General features: G+C 43.3%; 1 protein-coding gene across 1 annotated transcript; it reads left to right on the forward strand.

Annotated features, from left to right (window-relative positions):
- The first annotated feature begins 456 nt into the window (after nucleotides 1–456).
- On the forward strand, nucleotides 457–24,581 carry LOC146196818 (cytochrome P450 3A41-like). The gene is made up of 15 exons (XM_084596410.1): nucleotides 457–612; nucleotides 713–789; nucleotides 5,657–5,753; nucleotides 6,342–6,394; nucleotides 8,112–8,208; nucleotides 9,969–10,088; nucleotides 12,284–12,372; nucleotides 13,096–13,241; nucleotides 14,347–14,462; nucleotides 14,762–14,849; nucleotides 15,960–16,117; nucleotides 16,933–17,021; nucleotides 18,758–18,895; nucleotides 21,616–21,778; nucleotides 23,852–24,581. The coding sequence occupies exons 2-15, from the start codon at nucleotides 737–739 to the stop codon at nucleotides 23,954–23,956; spliced, it is 1,512 nt and encodes a 503-aa protein (XP_084452536.1). The 5' UTR covers nucleotides 457–612; nucleotides 713–736; the 3' UTR covers nucleotides 23,957–24,581.

Below are 24,581 nucleotides of genomic sequence, written 5' to 3' on the forward strand. Positions count from 1 at the left end.
TATGTTATATACATACCGTTTTCGTACCATTCAACGCTCGTGAAAAGTCATGTTTGAAGTTTCAATATCCATTGGATAGTAGACATTACTCCAAAGAACAATAGTTTCAGAGCACGCAACTCAGGGGACGCGTCGGAGGGTGGGGGGGGGGGGGGGGGGGAGAGAAACAGCGTCGACGAGATACGGGGCTCGACATAGGTATTTTCCTGCCTTTCCAGCAAGAAATTTATACCTCGGGATATCAGCGCGACAGCCTAGATAGAATTGACTCTAGCTTTTACTTATTCTCTGCTTTCTTGTCGCCGCCTGGGCCAGTGTGACGTTGCATCGTAATTGGAGCCAATTGCACGCTGCTCACGAGGAGTCCCCTTTCCTCTTCGTCTCACCCCTTCGTCCTTGGCTGCCAACATACGGCTCAACAGGGTGCCCTTTGCAGTCTGCCAAGCATCGCTCGCAGCTTCGCTCGCTTCCATCAACAATACAATAGTCGCCATATCTGATCAGATGATGTCCCTCCCACGAGCTGATCCTTAAATTCGTAGCCGAGTTAGTCAGCTTTTAACGGAAGGCAGTGTGTGCGACGCCCACACTACGAGTTAAGCCTTCTTTCCTGTGAGTATCGGTATCAAAGGAAGCAAACTGATTTAAATATTACGGTCTTTTTAACTGTCGTAAGCATTACTAAGCAACCTGTCATTTTTATCCCTACTAGTGCTTGCGGTTCAGGTGCGTAAGGATGCTGCACGTGTTCGCCACACTCCTGGTGTTTGCGACGTCGCTTTTGGTATGGTAGGTGCATTTCACTTTATTTTTAGTTATATTAAAAAATAACACAAAAGCAATGCCGTCGCTTTCTCGTAAGCTTCAACCTAAATTTATGTTTTCCCACTTGAGGCGGTCCGCTTCTGCTTATTCTTTAAATAACGTTGCGTTGCCAATTGCCTCTTTTTTGTACCGTGTGAATGCTATGAAGTGTCTGAAGTGCTTGCCGATAAGATGTCTGGCTCCCGCCATATATGTCCTAATCGAACCGTCGTGATCAGTAGCTCTCTAAGAGTTTGCCTTTGTAGATTATAGCTTTGGGCTGACGCATATATCGGCGCGGTGTAGTGTCTTCGGTATGTCCTGAAAATGTCCGTAGTGCAACTGTTGTACCCTTAAAACAGTCTTCAGCATCCTGTAATAGAATGGACACTGGTTGTTGTACCTTCGAGGCAGTTTGAAATGCCACTATACGTTGTTACCACTTCTCTCAGTTCGGGTCCAAGTTTTCATCTCGCACTTTTGAGAGCCCACGTGGAGGACAGTCCTCACTCATAACCGTATGTCCTAGGAGAAGGCGAGTCCTCTTGTCGAAAGGTTGGCTTGCGAAATGAGGCTCCTACTCGGCCTTTGTTCGTTTTTTTTTTTTTTTTATAGTATGTAGCCTTCTTTCCCTCGTTCTACCTGCCATGTTATGTATTGATCATATTCACAAACACGCAATTGCTTTAGTTCTCGAAGCGCTTAAACAATTTTAATGGTGTATAAAATACTACAGAGGAGCCTCTGTAAAAACGTGCGTGCAGAAAAAGCCTGTATTTATTTCTAAAAATGATTGTACATTTCGGAAACTAAATGGACCATAAAAGGCAGTTTTTCGTTAGTCAAGAGATGGAACCACCAGAAGTTACCTTAAGGTAACTGTTGTTGAAACCCAAATACCTCCATATTGTATGAGCATGATAATTTGCTAGGAGCTGCGAACAGAAGTTTATCCATTGTAAAATCCCGTCGCTCCCTCAGAAAATCACAGATCAGCGCCTTTACGCTCGGCTGCGCTCGGCTTAACACTGCTATCATTCTCACGAGGTTAAAAACGGCGCCGGAAGCTGAATTGGCATACAGCTGAACCCAAAATAAAACAGAGCGTAAGCCTGCCAAATAATTACGCTGTTGTGCCCGAGGAAGCTAACAGGACCGCCTTAAGGCATGCAGCTGTTGCCATCTCAATATGTCAAGTGCACCTGTGCTATACACAAGCTCATCTGAAGGTAGAGCACGGCGTAATGAAGCTTTTTCTCAATTCGTGTGATCAGCTTTTCTTTACAGGCCGCTGTACGTCAGCGGAGATACCTCGGTAGCTTTCCTTCGCACGGTCTTTAGATTTTTCACCGCGACCTCAAAGTAATTCAGATAATCGATGTGTCGTTAGAATTTGCACCATCGGCGAGCCTGTGACCTCGCATTCGCCATGCACAACACATACTGCTACCTTGAGGTAATCCATAACATATGTTATAATAGCTATTCTCATCATCCATTCAATCAAGTAGGATGAGATCATTAATTATACCCGATCACAAATGTACATCCCGAAACTGTCTACGCCGGTACAGAGGTGACGAGGCCGGTTAGTGCGCCGAGGGGTATGATGATAGGGTACGGTATGATAGGCTATGATGCATCAAGGATACGAAGCGATAGCAGCCTGTGGGCAAGGATGCCAAGTTGGGTGGGTTGGAACATTTTCATTTTTCGAAACGTAGAGGGGGGGGGGGGGGGGGGGGACGAGGACAAAGTTAAAAAAACAGCCTGGGGTCCTCTCTGTGAGCTCACATACACTCAATAGAATACAAACATTAAATTCCACCTTGCGTGAAAGACCGCATGACATCATTATCAAAGCCCTTTTGTTCTCAAACCTCCCGAGCCTCTAGTTACCTGGCCTATTCGATAGCGTGCCTTGCTCGCAAACCAAGAACTGGTTTTTAGACTGCGCCTGGAACATGAACCTCTTATAATATTTATTGATGAGAAATCAATCTTTATAAGGTTTAATCATTCGAAACACGTGTTGTTATTTAATGTGCACTGTATATCTGTCTCCTCTCAATTTAACTCCACGCGTGACGTCAAGTTTCAAGTGAGCGTTGTGGTGGCGTTCGAAATTCCCGCTTGAGCTCATGCAGCAGTGGCGTCATTATCCTGTTGGTCAATAGAGCTACAACAGCGAAGCTGAATTTTCTGCAAGACAAGTTTGACGTTATCGCGTATAACACTGCTCGAATACATCCAACGTACTCGGTGAGAAACAATGCCCCCTGTCCATCTAATGTACAGTCAAGAGGGCATTTTGCGAGATTCCGGAGCAGCCCTTTAATATTGTTTGGCGTTACTAGACGTCGATATGATAGTGTCCAGGCTAGATGGTGGAAATTGTATTGGCCATTAAAATGCAGGTGAGGACAGAGCCCCCCTAGTGACCTATGGGAGGGGCCCGAGCAACGGGTCCTCCCTTACAAACGGTGTGCCAGCCCCTGAAGGGCCAGCCTGTTAGTGGCACTGGTGATTGTCAGTCGCTGATCTAGCGATGAGCTCGACATAAGCTGTTTCCAGTAAGCGAGTGCTACCTCTGGAGAGGAAGAAATGTGGGTATGTGAAACAGGTAATGAAATTCAGGGTTTGACGGAAACCCGTCTGGTCGGGTATATTCATGGCATAAAGCATTGAGCGCCGACCAATCGTTAAAACAACAATGACGTTTCGGCCCCGCTACGGGGGCCTGGTTCACAATGAAAGAAAAAGAACTGAAGGTTGGTTATTTATTGGTTTGGTTTGTTTTGTCGGGTTTAACGTCCCAAACTTGACTCAAGCTATGAGAGATGCCGTAGTGGAGGACTCCGGAAATTTCGACCACCTGGGGTTCTTTAACGTGCACTGACATTGCACAGAACACGGGTGCCTTGCTTTTCGCCTCCATCGAAATGCTGCTGCCGAGGCCGGGATTCGATCCCGCGCTCTTGGGAACAGTAGTCGAGCGCCCTAACCACTGCACCACCCCAGCAGGGGTTGGTTATATATGTTTCATGGTTTGACGTAAGGTAAGTAATACATGGAAATTTTTTGCCGCATAGTCTGCAAGAGGCGGAGAAAAAGTCGGGGAAACGTCCGTGCATGACTTTCGGGTATGGGAGTGTACGAGTTAGCAGCAGCCGCCAGAAGTTTATTGCATGTTGGATAACGAGTGCTCAGGTAGTCATACAGGCGAATATAGAACGCGCATGCGCCTATAGGCATCTCCCAGCGTAGCCTCGACGCGTATATTGGTCGAATGCTTAGTGGCTACGCTGGGAGATGCCTAAGTGCATGCGCGTTTTATATTCGCCTGTATGACTACCTCAGCGCTTGTTTCTTATTTGGGGAAGCTCAGCAATGCGGCCCTCTTGCTCGATTCGCGGCCAATCTGCTGCACTGATGGCACACATTCACGGGGCATGACACCTTTTTCGACATCTTCAAGAAAATAAATGTTGCAGTGTCGCTTTTTTAACTTTGGCAAGCTTCATAGCTAATAACGGTGGCTTCTCCTAGTACCAGGCAGTGTCCATTGAGAAGGACCACTAATTTGATTTTTTATCCTGCGGTATTTGTTTGATGCCAGTAAACACGCTACCCAGGTTTCAGTTGTTAACGCTTTCCGCTGGCACATTAATTATGTATTAAGTTTCAGAGTAACGCTAGCAGTTGAGTCGAACAAACAGAACTGCTTCATCGAGAGCCATTTCGCTAGCGGCGAGCAGTTTGTGAAAACTATACAGTCCCTCCCCTCAGACACGCGTGCAAACTAATCAATGAAACAACAAGATAAAACAAAAACGGGGCTGCAATATTTCGTTTCATTAAATGCGAATAAAGACGACGTGCCCTGTGAATGTGTACCTTTAGGGCAGTAGACTGACTGCGTATCGAGCAGGGGGCCACATGTCTGCTGGCGAGCGTGAGCAGCAAAAAGCACCCACTAGCCCCTAAGTTCAGAAAAGACGCCCGGAATCACTCGACACAAGCGCTCAGCAAGTCATTCAGGCGAGTCTATATAGGACGCGCATGTGCCGAGTCATCAGCGTAGCTCCAACACTATATATCTCCACCTAGTGACGAGAATGAAGTTTTAAAATGCTACTTTGGCATCTCGCAAAAGTCTGTCAGTGGCTGTAACTTCTGCCACAGCTTCAAAAAAATCGTACCACTCAATATACAGCAACACATAGCGCTTGCAATGCTTAGTTTACAAACTTTTGGAAAACGAAAGTCAGTTGGTCTACCTCTGGAAAATGCACATGTTAAGTATAGTAGGGAAACCCAAAGTGCGCAAACATGTGGTCGCCATCACCGCTGTTGGCGCTGCTGCCTAATCAGCCGCAAAGTTAGAACGTTGTGGGGCTCTTATCAGACATGGTGTACTGTCAGCCCAGTCTGTGCAGAAGGACTGCTTTATCAACATGGAATGGAGAACTGTAGTTACTAAAAATAAAGATCGTCCCGTAGCAAGAAGATACCACATGTTAAGACTGCTTGGTTTGGTGCCTGCACGGAAATGATTTCCGGAGCATAGAAGTTGAGCACTTCATTCTGCTGCGACGACCACTTGTACGGTCGGGAGAAGATACGCGGACGATTGCAGCTTAAGGTTTACGTGGTTCAGAACAAAGCATAAAATTTATATTCACAAAAGAGCAAAACATTGTTCTCTCACATGCAATTATTGAACTTCTAAGCTTGAAGCGCGGGCTTGATAAATATTGATCACAGACATAAGTGCTTGCTTGCAATCTCGTTTGTGCAACATATGTTGTTTTCAAACTACCAATTAACTTTCACCGTGTCGACATTTCAGGTGGGTTAGAAAGATTTTCACATTCTGGAGTGACAAGGGCATCAAATACCTCAGCTTCTGGCAGTATCTCCGCTTTCTATACAACGTCATAACCAAGGTACGTTAACAGTCGTACACAGCCTGGTTTATAGGCAGGAGGAGAATGTAGGTGTAAGAAATGGGCAACGTACGTTTTCTTGAGCAGGAATATAAAAGCAAGTCGCGAATTTGCGTTTTAAAATAACCGTGAACCTTCCCTATTCAGCAAAGCAAATGGTCAATCATTACAATTTCTTTAATACACGGTGTTCTGTCTCAAGTTTTAGACTTAATAGACGATAGCTTTTTTTTTTTCTTTCTGCTAAGTTACCAACCTGAAAAGATTAATACGTTTCGTTTAAGTCTTAAAAGGTACAATACGGGATGGTATAATTATATCATGCTAACAGTAGGCACCACTTAAAGGCTTGATTTAAAGATATCTCAAGAAAGAATACGGAATATGTCCAATATTGGGACTAGGCGCACATTATGGCGCCCCCGAACTATACTTATAAGGAGTTGGTTTCGCTGACTTATTTCTCAGCGTACACTATTCCACTACTAACCTCAGTTATCTCTTTAGTAACAACCCACACTGAAGCTTAAATGCGAACTAAGGAAATGCGAACAAGCGTGCCATTTTTCGGATTTCTTATTTTTTCAGCCAGTCGGCGAAGTGGTCCTTGCGAATTACAAGCGCTATGGTCGTATTTACGGGTAAGTAGACAGTCTCCTTTCCCTCCTCTACAGTGCTAGAACATTTTATATGAAGGATAATACTGTGATGATCGTCCATGTCCTTCAAAAGGCCCTGATAATGGAAAAACTTGTCGTCCAGGTCATGTATCATTTCTATATACTCCACTTCTTCAGGCATCCAAATCTGCCAAAGGTGAACTGAGTTATCTATAGCAAGACGACTATACGGTTAGAGTATACTGCAGGCAACGAGTGTAATGGCCTGCGATAGAATTCCCGCCCGTATGAAACACGAGCGAGCTGGCATGATACCGCCTCAAAACGAAAATAAACTAGCATGGCACACGGCCATGACCTTTCACCCGAGTAATGATTTTATTTTTCTTTTGTTTACAAACTTCTCTCGCTACAATAGTGTGTTTTAAGAGAAAATGTGGACTTTTTTATAAACACACCTTTTTCTTCATGTAATTATCCGCTTCATTTATTTATACCACGTGTGTAGCTATGAATAATTCAAAATTATAGTAAATGCTATGTCATAAATAACGTGCAAATTTCCATATTATCGGCATGGGCAGCGCAATGGCTATATGAGCAAATTAGAGTTTTTGTTCACTGCTCTGTGCGCAAAGCCATGTGCTACAGAAAATACTCGACCTCTTAAGCCATATATTGAGTTTCATGCACCTATTAGAACCTAGCTCATTTAATTACCAAAATAAATTTATCATCTCATTTTAGATTGTCTTGAACGCGCTTCTGAGAGTCATGCGCATGCCTAAGAGTTCCCACAATTACTCGAAGCTTTTTTAGTTTTCTAATAAGTAATTATTCATAAACAGGGCCGCTCCCAAAAAGAAGGTGTCAAGACATTTGCAGATATCAGAGGTCTGTAAACTGTGTAAGTCTGAAGAAATGGTTTTCCGTTTGATTAATCACGTGGGTTTGTGAGCGGCTGCTTTCTCGGTCCCTATTGCATCCGTGAGGCCACAATCCGACAAGATTAAATGTAGGATATACAGGAAATTTTATTGTAATGCAGTGAGTTTGAAATATATATCGTGTTTCACCACATGGTCTGCTAGATTTAATAAATTTGCATCTTACTTTCGGGTTGCTAGAGCGGTCATGATTTTAATTTTTTAGCCTGATTGCAAAGGAGTGGCCGCTGCCACATCAGAAGGCGCATTCTTTGGTTTGTGAGACTAGACGAATTCTACATTGAATCACCTGCAAATATCTCTTCCTTTGTGCTGACTGGTAGATGTGAAGGCTGCTATTGTTTAATGAGGACACGTACATGCGATGGTCGCTATCTCATGACTGGCTGATAACGTTATTGGTTAATTCAAAGCTCTCCTTTATGAGATATCATACAGCTGTCTTTTATTTGCAGGATTGAGCCGTAATTAGCGCGAGCAAAATATAGCCCTAGGTAAGTTGTTAATAAAACTGTGTGAAAGGCAAAAAGTATATATATATATATATATATATATATGCCGGTTTGCTACCTTGTCTACCTGAAGAGCTTTTACAGTGGTCTGTTTCAGTCGTGAGAGCGTTGGGAAAGAGGATATAATTCATTCGTTTCTCCTTAACTCTCAAGCTACTTCTGGAGGCTAACACGATCGACGTGCTTTATCTTCAGCCAGTATCAACGTGAACAGCAAGGATTAGCGCTACGAAAAGTCTGTTTTTAATACAAAATAAATCAAACTTGACCACTTCGTAGGTCCTACCAAGGCACAGTTCCAACGCTTGTGGTGGCAGACCCAGACATAATACGAGATGTGTTCGTCACGCAGTTCAAGAACTTCTCCGACAGATCGGTAAGCGCAACGGCGAAAAAGCCGGATGAGTTCCTCAATTTTGAACAGACATGAGTATGGTTATACTCATCGTTCCAGTGGATGTTCTGGAACGAGTGAACAGAAATATTAACTCAGGTGTATTGCTAGGAGTGAGGAGCTACCCTGTACGCATTTTTTTGTGTTTTTTTTTGTATTGGTAAAATGAGCACAAGCGCAAATAATATGAATCAGACGCAGTATATTAACTTTAAAATTTGAGCTTTTTATCCGCAGAACTCTGCTGAAGAGATTTTGATAAGAGTGCTCTCTTCTGTTTGCGCAAGATTGGTTGGCCATTTTAAATGCCTCTTTCTCGACAAAAGCAAATTTCGTCTTTAGTGCAGTTAAGGTAACCCATGGAATACCATACATATAGTTATTCGTAATTATTTACACTTTTATGAGTAAGAGTACCAATGCAGCGAAGCAATAGATATCAAAAGAGGAACACTGTGCAACGTAATAGCCATGTGTCTCTTTTCAGTAAATATAATACCTTCAAGACATTCTCCCATTTGAATCTAAAAAAAAAAAAAAAATATCCTCCCATAATTACTCCTTGACGTGGCATAACAAAAAAAATTGTTTATCATTAGAACTTATAGTATGAAGAAACCAACATTCCTAAGCGCAATACAGCTCCTTAGCAAAAAGGGCACCGCTCCTATACCCCCAGTATAAAATTCCGTCATCCCAATGGAGAGCCGCTAGCCCCCAAAGAGGTGCCATGAATCTCTTAATAACGTGAACTATCCCTTGCTTAACGAAGGGGACAAGTAAATAAGGAAATCCGCCTTTCAGGACTCACACAAAGGCGATATACGACACCCGTCAGTGGTTCCTATTGCGTATCTTGGTTCATGCACGCTATCGCCCCGCTTTCCATGACCTTTGCTACTCGCTTTATCACTAATCACTTATTTATTGCCTCATTAGCACACTGTCGTAGGCTTAGGATCACCAAACATCAAGTCCCTCTTTAACAAAGCCATACAAACGGGCCTTAGTAGCGTGTCTAATTTCAGGCTCCAGGGTTAGATTTGCTTAATTTTCTTTTCAGAGTAATTAGCTCTCTGTATAAACTCGCACTTTAATTGTTAACAACTGCAATGCCGGCCAGAACTGCTAACAACTGCACTGTGCTACGTCGGCTCTGTACCTCCGACTCCATGAAAGCACCGAGAAAGGTACTGGGCGCCATACGAGAAAACCGCGGTGCAAGATAGAGAGATCCCAGAGAATGTCATTTCAACTAAAGGCTGCGTAAAACGGAGCATACGGAAGTGCTATGGCGTGACCTTCTACTAGCAAGTGATATTATTTAGTCGACTTGAACGTATTACGGGTAAATGTGGGCTGTTCAGTACGGCGTCGGTACCCGCTTGGGGGGAGGGGGGGTTAGAATGTAATGTCATTTGTCCCGCGAAAGGCTGAACTACTGAAAAATGCCTACCAAGACAACCCTTCCGTGGTCTGCAGCCCTGGGCAGGCAATAGCGCAGAAAACCGAGAGTTTAGTTGCGTGTGCTAATTAAGAAAGCTCCATGCGCTCTGTTCCGTGCAAATGTAATTATATGAAGTTGGCACGGAGGCGTATCCGCAGTGCCAAAGATGTAATAAATGATAGTAGGTAGTCCCTGACAAGTCAAACGAAAGGAATGAATAGAGAAATCATGCCCTGTTTTCTTTCTTGATGTAATTTGTCTATATTTCATCGTACTGGCTTTAACATCACTGCAGGAATCTCAGCGTATTGGGAGTGACGTGTGGAAGAAGTCAATCTTGAACCTCTCCGGTGACGAATGGAAAAAAGCCAGGAATGTTTTCACCCCCGCACTCACAGCGATCAGGCTCAGAACGGTAAGCAACTTGTCTAAACGATCGTCTGTTTAAAACCGGATTTAATACCGGCTTCGAATGCAATGCAGCTACCATCTTTATGCCCTTGGCCTACCACTTCGCATAGATAAATTATTTCCCATCAATAGAGTTCTGTTGTGTGTAATGTATACCCTCAAGCGCCGATGCATTACAGAGGAAAGGGGGCAAGGAAACAATGCAAGAAAATGTTTCTTGTTTTTTTGTTTTTGTTTTTGTTAAAGGCGGCACAACAACGAGTTAAAATGTAGGAATAATACACTATTCCAAGCAGTCAAGGAAATGCAGACAAAAAGTACAGAAACATGAACAGTAACAAATGCATCGCAAAAAACTGAACAGTCATAGCAGAAAAGTAATAAAAACGAAGAAAATAACAAAGCACAAAGAACTAACTATTCGCATCAGGTATAAGTGTCCTCATTAGAGACTGTCGATAGGCTGCATAATCCCGTATACAAGCCAGCGCAGCGGGAAGGTAGTTCTACACTTTCGATGTGCGAGGAGTGAAAGAATGCAAAAAACAAAACAAAACAAAAAAACAAAAAAGTGTCCGTACGGCAAAACTAGGTCCAGTCTTATGTTGATGGTCGACACGAGAAGAGTTATAGGGGGGTGTAGTGACAAAACGAGAGTGCAGTAACTGGTGATGGTAAATTTTATGAAAAAAGCATAGGCGTAAAACTTTTCTACGTTGTGCGAGAGACGGCAAGGAAGGATTAGATCTCATAGCTGTGACACTCACGGTCCGGTTAAAATTAGAAAATATAAAACAAACTGCATTGTTTTGAACAAGTTCTAGTGAAGTATTGCTTTACTTTTTATGCCAGGCGACTCAGATATAACCTGATTAAAACAAGGTGTATCCAAACCACATGAAACGGCCTGAGAGCTGGTAAAAAATGTCAGGCGCAGTATGCATTATGCGTTTTAAATTATTCTAAGTGAGCACTAACGAACACATTTTATTGATTAACTTTAGGGACAAAGTTTCAACAGAGACATTGCAGATAATCTCGATAAGCGGCTTACTGAAATGTATTCGCAAAGCTACCTACACACAGTAGCTTTTTTACCACCTTTCACAAATAACTCCCTCAATAAAAACCTTCCACGTGACAACGGTGCCCCTTCAGCGCCAAAAGACACGTCTCAGTGATAAAAAAATAATCATCTTTTATTTGGATCGCTTTTCCGGATGGGGCTTTACGTGAGCACTAGGTGACAGCAACTGGTCACACGATAGCTTTCCTTGAGGGCGAGGTACTAAACTGTATAAAAAAAAAATGCATGAGGCGAAACAATGCACCTAGTTGCTTTTTAAGGCTCTCTATAGCGTTTCAGTACGCACTTCGTTCCTTATGACAATAACGAAACAGTGAATTTATTTTTATCTTTGGAGGACGAAAAATACGGGTTATTAGGCTAAGGCGCTTTTCAGTCGTGGACATGTGATTTCTGAACGCTGTGTTACATCTAGAAGTTATGCGCATGAAAACATTTTTGCGATTTAGTATCACCCATCAGTCACTAAACGGCTGGCCCAGGGACCAGATATGCGCCAATAAAAGAGATCAAACATGTTGCATGTGAATTGTCTTCAGAGTCAGAACAAAATGAAGGCAGCCTTCCATAAGGAAATTAACATATATTTCAGTTATCTCGTAAGCTAGAATATATGATGACATAGAAAACAATTCTGTTGAATATAATCGCAAGTTAAAGCCAGCCTTTTCATAAGAAAAGAAACTAACATTGGTTCCAGTTATTACCAAAAATAGAATACAGAATAACGTGGCAGCGGGTAAGGAGCGTAACCTAATTGCGCACTGCTTCGGCGCTGCGTCAGATGAAAAAAATCCCTCTCAAGAAATTTCCTAATCGTAATTTCAACTCCAGTCAGCCGACAGATTTTCCTCCGATATACAAGTTGTACGGAAAGTGGTCGTTTGCACACCAGATGCGCAACATGCTCCTAACAGCGAAAGAGACCATAAACCAAGGTAGAGAACAGATGTCATTCTCTGGTATTCCAACTTTAATCACTAGAACATTTACCCGTTTTGCACGCAGTTTCATTCAACACTTTTCTCAATCGATATGTATTTGGCTTGTCTTCGACGAGAGTGCTCTAACCAAGAAGCGGAATAACTTAGATATGAACTTGTTTATTTCAGATCGTGATCAAAGTCAAAACACTTGCTGAAAAGATGGCAACTTGTATCGAGGAAGCAGCTACCAAAAACAAGCCTGTGAACTTCGGCGAGTGAGTTACCGGAGCCGCTATGTTGTGAGCTGCGGAAATAGACCAGGGATGTTTGTTCTCATCAACCGTTTCAGCAACTCCATATAACAAAGAATGGTTCACATTCACATTTCTCTGCAAGCACTTACTGTGATCTTGTCAGAAAGGATTGTGATTGGCCAGCAATCGTCTTCTTATGATAGGCTGTCAAAGTAGGCAAATGGACAGGCCTAGCTCGAAACACCACAGTGACTGTCTCACCTGCACTGTCATTGTCTGTGGTGGTTAGGTTTATGAAATGTACCGGTAAAGTTTATATCTTGATACTAATGCTCATAATGTGTACTTTTTTTCTGACTGTATATTTCGAGTCGTTGCTGCTGATATATTCTACCTGAGATGATAAGGCACTGAAGGCAAGAATTGTAACTGACCAGGTGTGGCATCAAAGGTGGGATTGAGTAGTAGGAAAGGGGCGATAAAGATCCGGCAAGATGAGGTTAAACAGCGCACCTCCGTAATGAATAGAAACAGTTTCAACTAAATGGGTATATATTTCAAACTAAGAAAGTGGTTTACGGACACAGAACTGGCATGATTTGAGCAGAATGCGATCGAATTTAGGTCTTAGTGCTCAATTGATTTCTACTTCTGTTCGCGCTCTGACAGGAGTTCTGGGAGAAATAAATTAGCAGCATTACAAGCGAAATAAATTCAGCAAAAAGAAAAAACTCTTTGTTCCAGGCTTGTCTATCACTCGGCACTGGATATTACGGCTGCTTTGAACTACAGCATTTCTCTGGACAGCAAGAATGAACCGAACCATGCCTTAATTAAATGTCTTGATGGCATTTTCATGACTCTTGCTGGTTGGAAGGTACTCATGCTATGTAAGTAATCACACCGCACTTATTCTTTGCCGCAGTCCTTTGGAACCATTCTCTCGCTTACTACTTCTTATAGGATCCCTGAAATGCTACTTGCTGTAATATTCTGATGCAAGAAGTTCGTAGAAGTTGTCCTTGTGAGTATTTGAGTCAAATTTGAAAGCTTTGGGGGGAGCGTATAGTTTACAAATAAGTAAATAATGTGCTCGTGATGAGCGACTGTGGCGACACATAGCCGCGCGCACAGCGCGAGAACTTTCCCTGTAATGTCAAATGGGCTTGTTGGACGCTCTCAAGCTACATGGAATGGGTGGGATGCCATCGTCGTTTTGTTTACTTCTTATTTATTCCTGGCGTGCCGCCGTAGGATAGGTTGAGGGGGGGGGGGGAGGGGGAGGAAGAGCGTTACTTTCGATCACCCTTATCTTGAGTGCTAATAAATGTAGCTTAAATATTGTTGCGTTGCACTGACGATTGATAGGAAATCTGTTACTCTCCCACGTTATCTAGTTGTCGTAAATAGCTTTCCATGGGCCCTTTCAGTTTATTTTTCTACGCTACTGCACCGCCTCCCATGTTACATTTCGAGAAAGACTGTGGACATTTGCAAAGGTAACAACGATGATTAGTGATTTATTGATATATTGCTGTTTTTATGGCGTAAAGGGAACTTCGATGAAGGGCGATACGGAGGTTTCGTCTGTACAAATTAAGGTCAAAGAAAGACAGGGATAAATAGCTTCTCTTCACGCAGCAGATTGTAAACAATAAAGTAGCAAACGATATAGCTGGCTTTCCCTTTTAGGAGAAACTGGAGTTTACCCAAGCAAAGAAGCCTCCAATTACTAACCTGGGAGAATGCTTCACAGTTCACAAATGGGCCTTTCGGCTAGCTAGTGTACGGTGGCATAAAGTGATATTTGTTTCTGAGCAGTTCATTTGAGGAAGGCTCGCGCACTTGTCGTCCTTTAAGGAAATATTCTACGCACCTAGAGAAAACTCACAGCAATTATAAAATAAGATGATAATAAAATATATGACATGTTTTGCTAATAGGTTGAAAGTAACAAGTATTCCATTTTCTTTTTTTTTGTCAATCTCTCCACAGTCCTCATGCCGAATATATACAGGCTGTTGCAACCTGACTATCCGACGAAATCTAGCACTGATGTGTTCAAAGCGTTTGTCTCCCACTTGATAGAAGAGAGGAAGGCACAGAACAAGGTAAAGGACTCTAAACCCCGGAGTAGGACAGGCCGCACATGATTACTCAGACTTGCTGTGTATATTACGAAAACCTTTAGACGATGGCTTGAGCACTTATCAAAAAGTACTGAGAATAGCTGAATGCTTTAAACACCATTTCCAGCGATATGTTTTACTTTGTGCCACAAGAAGGGCTAAGTAAAGTAGACTTGTTAATATGTTATTACTTAAACGGGAGCTACACCGAAATGACTAAGGTGGCAAGAAATTCATTAGAACTTGTTGTGTGATCTCAACTTTCATGTGTCGGCTTTCAGGAAGAAGACGACTTCCTGCAAGTGTTTATGAACGCGGACTACGATTGGGAGGAAGCTCGAGACAAGTCAGAAAATTCTGAAAAGAAAAGTGAGGATCAGTTATCACGCAACAATTCGCAGCATTTGATTCTTACTGCTTAACGATCATTCCCCGCTTCCGTGGCACAGTGGTTAGGGCGCTCGGCTATAGATCCGGGCGACCCGAGTTGGATCCCGGCGACATTTCGATGGAGGCGAGACCCAAGGCGTGTGTGTACAGTGTGATGTCAGTTCAGTTCTCGAGTTAGAAAACCCCAAGTGGTCGAAATGGTCCAGAGCGCTCTATTAATATGGCGTCTGTCATAGCCTGAGTATCATTGGGATGTTAAACACCCCAAGGAGGGATTCATTTATATCGAACAGCTGCCCGAAAAGCGGCCGTGGCGGCCATTATTCAATGGAGGCGAAAAGCAAAGCAATGGAGGCGAAAAGCGAGCAATGCAAGGGGGTCAAACTGAGTGTAAGGGGCTCGGCCTTCCACTACGGTGTCTCATAGCTTGAGTCAATTTGCGAAGTTAGCCCAATAAACCTAATCAAAGATTTTATATGATTAATTGAACTAGGAGAAATCGGTTCTGCATAAACATATAAAGCACTAGTTTCGAGTGTTTGGAATTGTTGTTCAAGCGAACGTTATAACGTCTGCTGTTGCAGGTTTTCAGCCTCCAGCACTTTCATTTATTTACATGTGCTAATAAATAAACCCTCCCTAACAAGCAGGAGACATCGGTATCGATTGTATTTATTTTTTGTAGTAGATACCGAGCTAATCTTGTTTACAATTGTGGCGAATTGAATAAAATAAATAACTTTCTCGATGGCAGTGGAAGCCAGGAAATGAGAAGTTGGTACTTGTCGGCGGGCTGAGACGCAATGCGATTACAAGAAGCGTATTTCAGTGACTTTTCTCGAGTTTGTTTAAGGAATCAGGCCAAGTCGCCGTAATAAAACCTTGGTTTAACGAGGCTGAACCCAGTATAACGAACAGAAACATTACCTTAAACCAAAAGTAAAGGTTGAGGTCAAATATCAAGGAGTCTCATATAACCACTGGTTTTCCGATTTGACCCATGAAGTAATGGGCAAGGTCCTCGCTGGCGTTCCGAAATTCTTCTCGCACCCCCGACGATCAGGGTAAAAATGAGTGTGGTCTTTTCAGGAATGTCACTTGATGAGATAACCGCTCAGGGTATTGTCTTCTTCATTGCCGGAGTGGAGAGCACAACTACGACCGTTACCCTCACTACCTACTACTTGGCTGTCAATCCTGAATGCCAGGAAAGAGTGATTGCCGAAGTGGACAAGGCCCTTTCCGAGGTACCCGAGAAAAGTGTGGCTGCTCTTACGTATGAAAAAAAAATGTAATTGATTAAATTAGGTGTTAATCGTGTAGTAAAAGCTTGTTTCGAAGCTCTCAGCTGGGAACTGTGCATACCAGTAAGAAACAGTAGGACGAACTGGTATACTTCATTTTCGTGCCTAGTCTGGACATACTTTCAACAAATGATTTCATGTATTATTGTTATAGTCATTGATCGGGCTACAGTCAACAAGAAATATGTTTGAGCTGCAGTCGCGTGAGAAGATTTTCGTTTGATATACGTACTGGATGAAGCTACCCTTTGCAGGAGGGCAGATGCTAAACCGGGAACAAAGTACCTGTGTTGCGATTACAGTGCGAGGAGTTAATATAGCTTCGATCTCTTATACTCTTATTCGACCTCTTAGTATTTTTATACGACCACTCATGGGAACTGCCGATCCATCTTTGAGGAATACCGCAAATTGCTCTCAACGACAACGAATTGACCTGTAGTTTACAATTGCTCGGCTTTAGGAAAACGCCATCCATCTTCGGTTGTTATTATAAAATTCTGCATTAAATTAAACAAATATAACGCGGTAGAGAAGAAAGCCAGAGCCAATAAATAAAAGTTTCATTATGGCTGTAGCCCCCTGAAGGCTGTGAGCATTCATACAAGTTTAGCTTCCATTATGAACGTCAAAAGACGATTGGATGCAAAAATGTAAGTCAGGTAAATGAAAAGACCGAAAAGGCTTCTGTAGCCTACCATAAACCGCTCATAAGGTCATCAAAATGTCTAGTTAACTTTCCCTCTTTTCTCTTTCAGGGAGACATAACCTACGATGCTCTTCAAGAGATGCCCTACCTCGAGGCTTGCATCAAGGAGGCACTTCGCCTCGTCACACCCGACTCTCTGTGAGAATAGCATAAGGGTCATTTCGTGCCTTTTTTTGCGGAGGGGGGGGGGGGGGGGGAGAGGGGGGCTAGGGGGCTGGTTGATATCGCTGCGTCTTATGTTCACTGTGCAACTGTTTTCCATGCAAGATACCTGATTCAGTGAAGTGCGTGAAGGCAGTATATGCTGGCGAAGAAATTCATACTTTAAAAAGGAACACTTAGTCGCTGATTATGTGTGAGAGTGCGAGAGCCCAGCTGCACTCCACATACAGGCATGCCATACACATCTGTTATGGCGAATTTGAGTGGGAGAGCAGATGCACTCGACAGCGCTTCGAAAGTACTCTCAGACAAGCGGGCGCCCACCAGTGGGAGAGCAGGAGTATAATCACTGGCTTCCAATGGTAGAGGAGGAGGGCTTTTCCTCTGCTGAGAACACCCGAGTGCACTCCCAGCTGCCCTCTCGTCGAAAGCGAGTGTAAAGGAAGTCACATGGCATAAAGTATCATATCCGCGCCATATTCTTTTTTTTTTCTGGAGTTGGCGACGCTCAAAATGGCGACTGCAAAGCGTCGGCGCTCGGCGAGCTCTTCGGAATCAAGCGAATTTGCTTCAAGAGTGGAAAGCATTGCTCAGGTGTTGTATGCATGTTTGAGAGTCGCTGCTGGCGTCGAAAGGGCCAAAGGAGGCAAATCGCCGCGATGAGAACAAAGGCATACCAAACAAGCGGTTCTTCACGGAGCGTTGGCCTCTCCTCGGGTTGCAACTGCTGCCACTGCGGGCAGGCCGAGAATGCTGGGGAGAGAAGTGCGGTCACGTGATCATGGCGCGCTGCTCTGGACACGCAGAGAACGTTGCCGTGGGAGGACAGTTTCACCCTCGCTCAGCGAACTCCTGTACTGCTCTGCAATGCTCGGCGCCTCTGCTCACGTCCCCCCAACCGAATGCGCCATTAGTGTGACCTTCGCTTTCAGACACCCTTTGATATGTTAGTCGATGCTTCGACTCCAACCAATAACTCGATGCACCGCGACCATAACTTAGTTATGTGCTATATCCCACGCAGATTTGAATTGCAATTAGTGCTGAGCTAATTATAAGTTAACTACGGCATGAAAAAAGATCATTGCACACACTTTAGCATGATATGCCTCACCAATGACCGGCGATATTTGACAAGTTTTTTTCTTTAGCAATCGCTTGGGCCTACAAAGCTGGTGCGACACGCCTGTTCTTTTAGTCATTTCTTCCGTATGTGTGTCTTTGAACTCCGTTATGCCCGCACGCAGCAGTGTGGTGGCCCAGTTTGACGCAGTGACATAGATGGAAGGACAAAAATAAGTGAAAATAATGCCAATTCATCCTTGCATTGAGCACATTTATATCCCTGTATCTTGTCTCAAAGACCATCTCAAAATTGTACGCAGGAAATATGCACTGAATAAAAGAATGCAGTTTGAAGTCGTCCACGGGAGAAACGAGAAACTCGGTGCACAAAGATTTTTCGGCTCTGTACTGATACGATTCTCTACACACAGTAAAACTGAGAGTATTAAAGTTCCTTGAGCGGAAGCACAAATAAATATACCCGTTTAGAAAGCACCGCGAAATCGTTATCGTCCGTATAGGCTTGCGCGATAGTTTTATTTCACCCGCAGTGCATTCAAGGTGTTTGAAAGGAAGAGCTCATGGAGCGGATAAACGTGAATACTTGCCATTTTCGTTGCTGTTTACCTGCCAAATCTGGTCCGCAGGTTATTGCGGGTGTGCACCAAGGAAACCACAGTGGCCGGCATTCGTTTCCAGCCCGGAATGTGTGTGGAGGTCCCGATGCTGGCCATTCACCACGACCCCGAACACTTTCCTGATCCAGAGAAGTTCAACCCAGAGAGGTGAGCATCAATGCACGACTTTCTAATGAAGTTCAAAAACCAAATGTTAGTTTACCTTTAGCGCTTCGGAGAAACATCACATTTTTACTCGGTTAGAAACTGTTATTTTGTAGTGGGAGAGTACAGACAGACTGTTTAGGGGAAGAATTTTTTATGACTGTGCGGAACTGCCATAGTCCCTGCGCGCATGCTGGTATATGGGCCCCCACGGAGACCAAGGTCTCCATCCCCAGCTGAAGCGTTCTCACGTGAATGCAGTGCTGTCAAAAATAATGCGCTTGAAGGTATTTGGCGCATTATATTGGTTGAGGAGTAACTACTTTTTTTTAACAAACATGCATGCAGCAAATGATGCTTATATGGGCGTTTGCGGAGTACTTGAGCATCTAAAATAACATTGCCGGCCGGTAAAGCACGTCAACATGAAAGTGTATGGTCGTACACAGCTGGCAGCACTCATAGCAGATCAAATTAACCCTTTATCATAGTTATACAGTTGTGAGTACTCTTTTTCCGCCGCTAAGGGTCCATGCAGCGGACAGTGTGGTCCATTTGAATGACGGACAGATAATTGGGAACGGTACGACTGGGGTGCGGCCGATGTTGGCGGAGCTGTGCTGGACTTGGTTTTGGAAGCTGTCAGCCGAGCCTGAGTGGAGAGAACTATTTCATTACCTCTCGTCCCGAGACACCTTTAATTAAACTGAACCTAAAGGAGCACCCTATTGAACGCAATTCTGCGGTTTCCCCATGCTGCTGCACGACGGTAGAACTCAGGCCAGCTGTTACTTCTCATTTCCGTATCCACTCATCCGGAAATAGCAAAATGGCCAAAAAGAGCTAACAATTGAAGCGAAATACTCTTTTGGCACATATGTGCGTATCAGTTGCTGAGGAAATCCGTGAATAACAATTCTCATCGCCGAAACAGTTCACAAGGTGTCCCTCGTAGCCATCCCTCCTGAGTAACGCGAGAAAATGCGAGGTTACTTTTTTAAGATAAACCTCGTTGAACAGCCTCATAACTAAATCGACGAGCGCTAAGGAAACATCCTTTGCGGCTGGCTTCACCCTCAAGCTCAAAAAAGCGGAGGCGAAAACATTTCTCCGCATGGCAGGAACGTCTTCTCAAAATTATAGGAACGTCGGAGCAAAGGTTTCGGTTGGTTTCTCGTTTATAGCGGTTATTTAAGCTTTAGATTGCCGTGACTTTGCCATGCCAACTCAGTGACATTTTGGTACGAACCTTTTGACCAAGCTGTGAGAATGGAACCTAAAAAATAATGGATGGTTTAACTGCGCGAGTATACGTAGTACCGTGCGAAAACTTCCAGATCTAGACGGCGCATCCACATTCCAAAACTTTCGACCAATCTTCTTTTTTTTTTTTCAGGAAAGAGGGGGGGGGGGGGGAAGGGGGGTAATTGCGGTGCCCAAGTTTTGAGGGTGGATCAAGTCTGTTTCACGCGTGAACTCAATTTTTTATTTCAATTTTCGAAATTGCTTTAAGTCATGTTCGTTGGTTGCCGACCCAAATTTTGGAGGCGGGCTGCGTCCATTAACCGAATGGTACCTCACCCTTAACGCACTTTAAGCGAAAGGGGATAGCGTTGCTTTCAGACAGCAGTTGATGGAGGTGACGACATCCAGCGCCCAGCTCAAGAAGGTGTCATTGAAACACAGAGTGTGATCGGCTCCAGCGACAGATACGAGGTTCCATGCTCGGTTCCCATGGGATATACAAGGGTTCGATTCTCTCCAAGAGGCTCTCTTTGTTTGACTGTTGCTATGCTACTCTTGCAAAGGCGTTTCAAGGACAAGCAACACACAAACCTGAGTTTGACTTTAGCACCTCGCAAAGTACTGCTTTGACACCAATTGTGCATATAACTGGTGAGGTAGAGCGCGCACAGAGTGGGAAGTGGGCGCCGAGGATGTTGTGTAATGAAGGAAATGCAATTTTCCCTGCATAATCGGTGCACAAGTTCTGGGAACTGTTACCAACTTACTTATTTAGTGCTAGTGGAGCTCAATGGAGGTTCATTGTACCCGGTTATGGCACATATGTACTTTACAAAAAGGAGATATACGTGACATGTGTACCATGTAGGGACATGTACTGATGGAAGTTGCTTTGCGCAAGCCAAAGAAGCGTGTCTCTCGTGTCTTTCTGAAAAGGGACGGGGTGAAACCGGAATTCGTTGACGCTCGAGACCGAGGGCAATTGCGTTTTCGAATTTCTAAGCGCTGATATGTACATTACAAAGAGCCGCTTTCAGCCCTCCATTGAAACAATTTCAAGTCAATCAGTCAGGTTGCTAGCTGTTCCAAATCACATAATTCTTGATCTATTCCAACACTGGTGTTAAGCCACAAAAGACATTTTTATGCTTCAAAACAATTTACATTTTAAAATTACTGGCGGGACCCCTTTAAACAGCGGGAATAATCAGTATGCTTTGGCAGAGATGAATTAGAGAGCAGGAGAAGATTAAGTGGGCGCACTAAATTAGAAACCTTCTGAGAATAACCTGGTCGCTGTTGGGAGAGGGAAGTTTAATTTGAAAGTTGTGAGCGAGATATTCGCCGTGCAACGCGTCTGATTAAGCTGCTGATTTTGATGGCGATGGTAACGGGAAAGCCAGTTACATTCCAATAAGGGTAACTTTCTTGAGGATGATGATGATGGTTACAATGGTAACTGATGCCTTATTCAACAGGTTTCTTTCGGAAAACAAGGACAGCGTACGGCCATTTACCTACACTCCTTTCGGTGTCGGCCCGCGAAACTGCGTAGGCATGAGGCTTGGTATGGTACAGGCAAAGACAACCCTGGTTTCACTGTTACGTCACTTTAGGTTTGAGACCTGCCCGGAAACAATGGTAAGTGAAAAAGAGAGCTGCAAATTTTGAGGAAATTTTGACAGACATTTTCATGAATCGTGAAAAATATCAATGCTTCCGCATTGTGACCGCAAACATGGACGGATGTACTGGTCCAGCTGTACATCGAAACTTCGTTTAGGTTCCCCCTTTGTAGTCCGACCGTCCCATGCTAAAGCCACCAGCCGCGCCAATAACATAAGCTAAGAGCATGTCATACTGAAAAAAATAGTGTTATGTGGGGATAATCAGTAAAGTTAGCATAAAATACCCGTAGCATTCGCATCTTATAATACCTTATAATATTGTTATAAGCTTGAAAACGACATAGAGTGATGGTCATGTACTCTAAGTGGCAGGGATAAAGTCCACTTCCTCTTATTCAAAGGGTGACATTTTTATAACCCTATTATCTTTGGTAAGCCGACTGCGCAGAGTCAGTTATGCAGCAACTATCAACTTCGACTTAAGTGCCTTTAATTATGCTAGTCGAGCGCTAGCTGCACCCACCTTATTCTAAAGAAAAAAAAAAACAATTAATCGCATCCGCCCACGTAACGTTCTGCCACCCCCTGCTGCTCTTGGCATATCGTCTAATCATGCGCATTACCCAGGAGGACCTCTGTTTTCTTTCCTATATATTACACACTACCCACGCACATAATATCTTGATTTCGGCTACAGTACGCTCCCTGGACAACACTGCTTTCTTCTTTTCTCCTAATACTACGCCTATCAATTTTGTTTCACTCAATTACTTTCAAGATATTTCGTTAAATTTGTACATGATACAAGCCATCCACATTTTTGTTCTGTTTGTGAGGCAAAAATAAACATAATGGCACATGACTATTGTTAGGAATATCATCAAAGAAGTAATAGGAGCGTGATTAGAAGTAGTTTTTATCGTCGTCGCGAGTAGGTGTAATCATGAAATGCATGACAGAAAAAGCGTGATAGGACGGCTCATAAACGGTAGGTGCCCAGAGGTATTCGCGATGACCCACGGCTACGTAGTGTGCTTTGTATCTCTTATAATAGAATATCTGACTCCACCTTTGTGTGCCTTCCTTTCAGAGAGTTGAATATACTGTGCTTTACAATTACTGAAATTGCTTGAAATACAAGATATGGCTTCCTGATGCATGTCTTTTCTGTTGTGGTTGTGGGAGATTCCTAGAAAGTATAAAGCATGACATATTGAAAGAATATGAAAAGCTATTCTAAGGACAACCAATAAATTGCTAGAAATGTTTAGTCTGTTTTTGCTGTCAAAAAAATTGTCTTGTCCGATAAATTATTCTTAGCATCAAAATGCTGCGGCCCTCTACGCTGGAGTTACCTTCTTGGTTAACACAATACTTATTGCATCGAAAATATTGGATGTACTGCCATTTGTGTTTTGAATGTTTTTCTTATTCTCTTATTGTAACTCGGCTGGCTATGGCCGGGCACTCACTCTGGAACCAATGTAACTTAATTTAGCACAGCACTTTGTTGCAACTGGAATTTCTTTTTAGGCCTCGAGCTATTGATTCTACTAGTTTACACTTGTCTGTTGTATGCCGTCATTGCCGAATTTTCATCTGTTGTAGGCCGTCATTGCACCCGCCACCGCTTCGGTGGTGGACGACAGCTGTTGGAGCGCGCGTCTTTCTTTCCCTCTTCTTTTTCTTTCTTTTCTATTTTTTCTTCTGTCCGCACGAGGCAGCGGAGGTGGCTCACCTACAGAGCCAGCAGGCCCGTGCATTTTTTTTTTTCCTTCTTCCTACATCCACAACAACAACATTGCACTGCACACGAACGCTTATTCGTTTCACCTCCAGCGAAAAATAATTAGAGCCATGTAAGTGGTTTACAGGAAAGGAAAGGCCCAGTATCTGTCACTCTTGGAAGAGGGACAAATTGGTATGGAATATGTCTAAAAATAAAAAGTTTATAATTGTAAATACATGTCTTGCTCGAATTCTTTGCCTCAATCTATGGAAAAGCTGAAACAGCCGATGAGCTGCACTCATCTTTCGCATTAGGAAGTAACGTAATCATCGGCAATTTTTTTTCTTTGTTATGCAGATCCCGCTGAAATTCAAGCCCTGTCGGCTACTTCCTGACTTGGACGGCCCCCTTTTTCTTCGAGCCGTACTACGCAATCCTTCGAAAAACAAAGTTGGTGTCTAACCTGACGAACCAACAATTATGACCCGACTTCAACAATGTAGCAAGATGAAAGGAGTCGTGGTAGAAGTGACAAAAGGCAAATGTTTATTGTCCTTCACTCTTATAAGAAGTAAAAACAACAACAACAGTGAAGCTTGCTGCAGTTTTGGCAGGTTACAGACCTCAGAGGATACATACAAAAATCATTTGCCAGCTTACGCTATGTAGCTGAATAGCAATCTTCTTGGATAAGGACTCGCTATTAGGCTTTTAACATTAAATATATCCTCGTCAGCGCATAATATGACATCGGTAATAGTGACTAACCTATTTGAGTAATATCAAGTGCCTGGAACACTTTCCTGTGATACCGAATATTAGAAATATGAGACTATGGTATTGTGCTCTCAATAGATTGCTAATCTGGGCAAGTCAGATGCAATAGCTCTTGGAAATCTTATGTAAAACTCGTATTTTTGTATTATTTGGATCTAGATTGATCGTTAATGACAACAGAAAAAAATATATAAGTGTAGTGTATAGTGCAAGACAGACAGTTGAGTGAAATAGATCAATGGACTCTTATTTACTGTCCGTTGCATGTTAAAAGACTGATTACACAATAAACTTTTATTTTATACTCTCA

The sequence above is a fragment of the Amblyomma maculatum genome, chromosome 3, assembly GCF_055883805.1.
Source record: "Amblyomma maculatum isolate TAMU_Amacu chromosome 3, ASM5588380v1, whole genome shotgun sequence".
NCBI classification, from domain to species: Eukaryota; Metazoa; Arthropoda; class Arachnida; order Ixodida; family Ixodidae; genus Amblyomma; species Amblyomma maculatum.

Coding starts and splice junctions, on each gene's coding strand:
- LOC146196818 (XM_084596410.1), top strand. CDS start 737: ATGCTGCACGTGTTCGCCACACTCCTGGTGTTTGCGACGTCGCTTTTG. Junction 5,754..6,341: donor TATACAACGTCATAACCAAG/GTACGTTAACAG, acceptor TTATTTTTTCAG/CCAGTCGGCGAAGTGGTCCT. Junction 14,463..14,761: donor AGAGGAAGGCACAGAACAAG/GTAAAGGACTCT, acceptor GTCGGCTTTCAG/GAAGAAGACGACTTCCTGCA.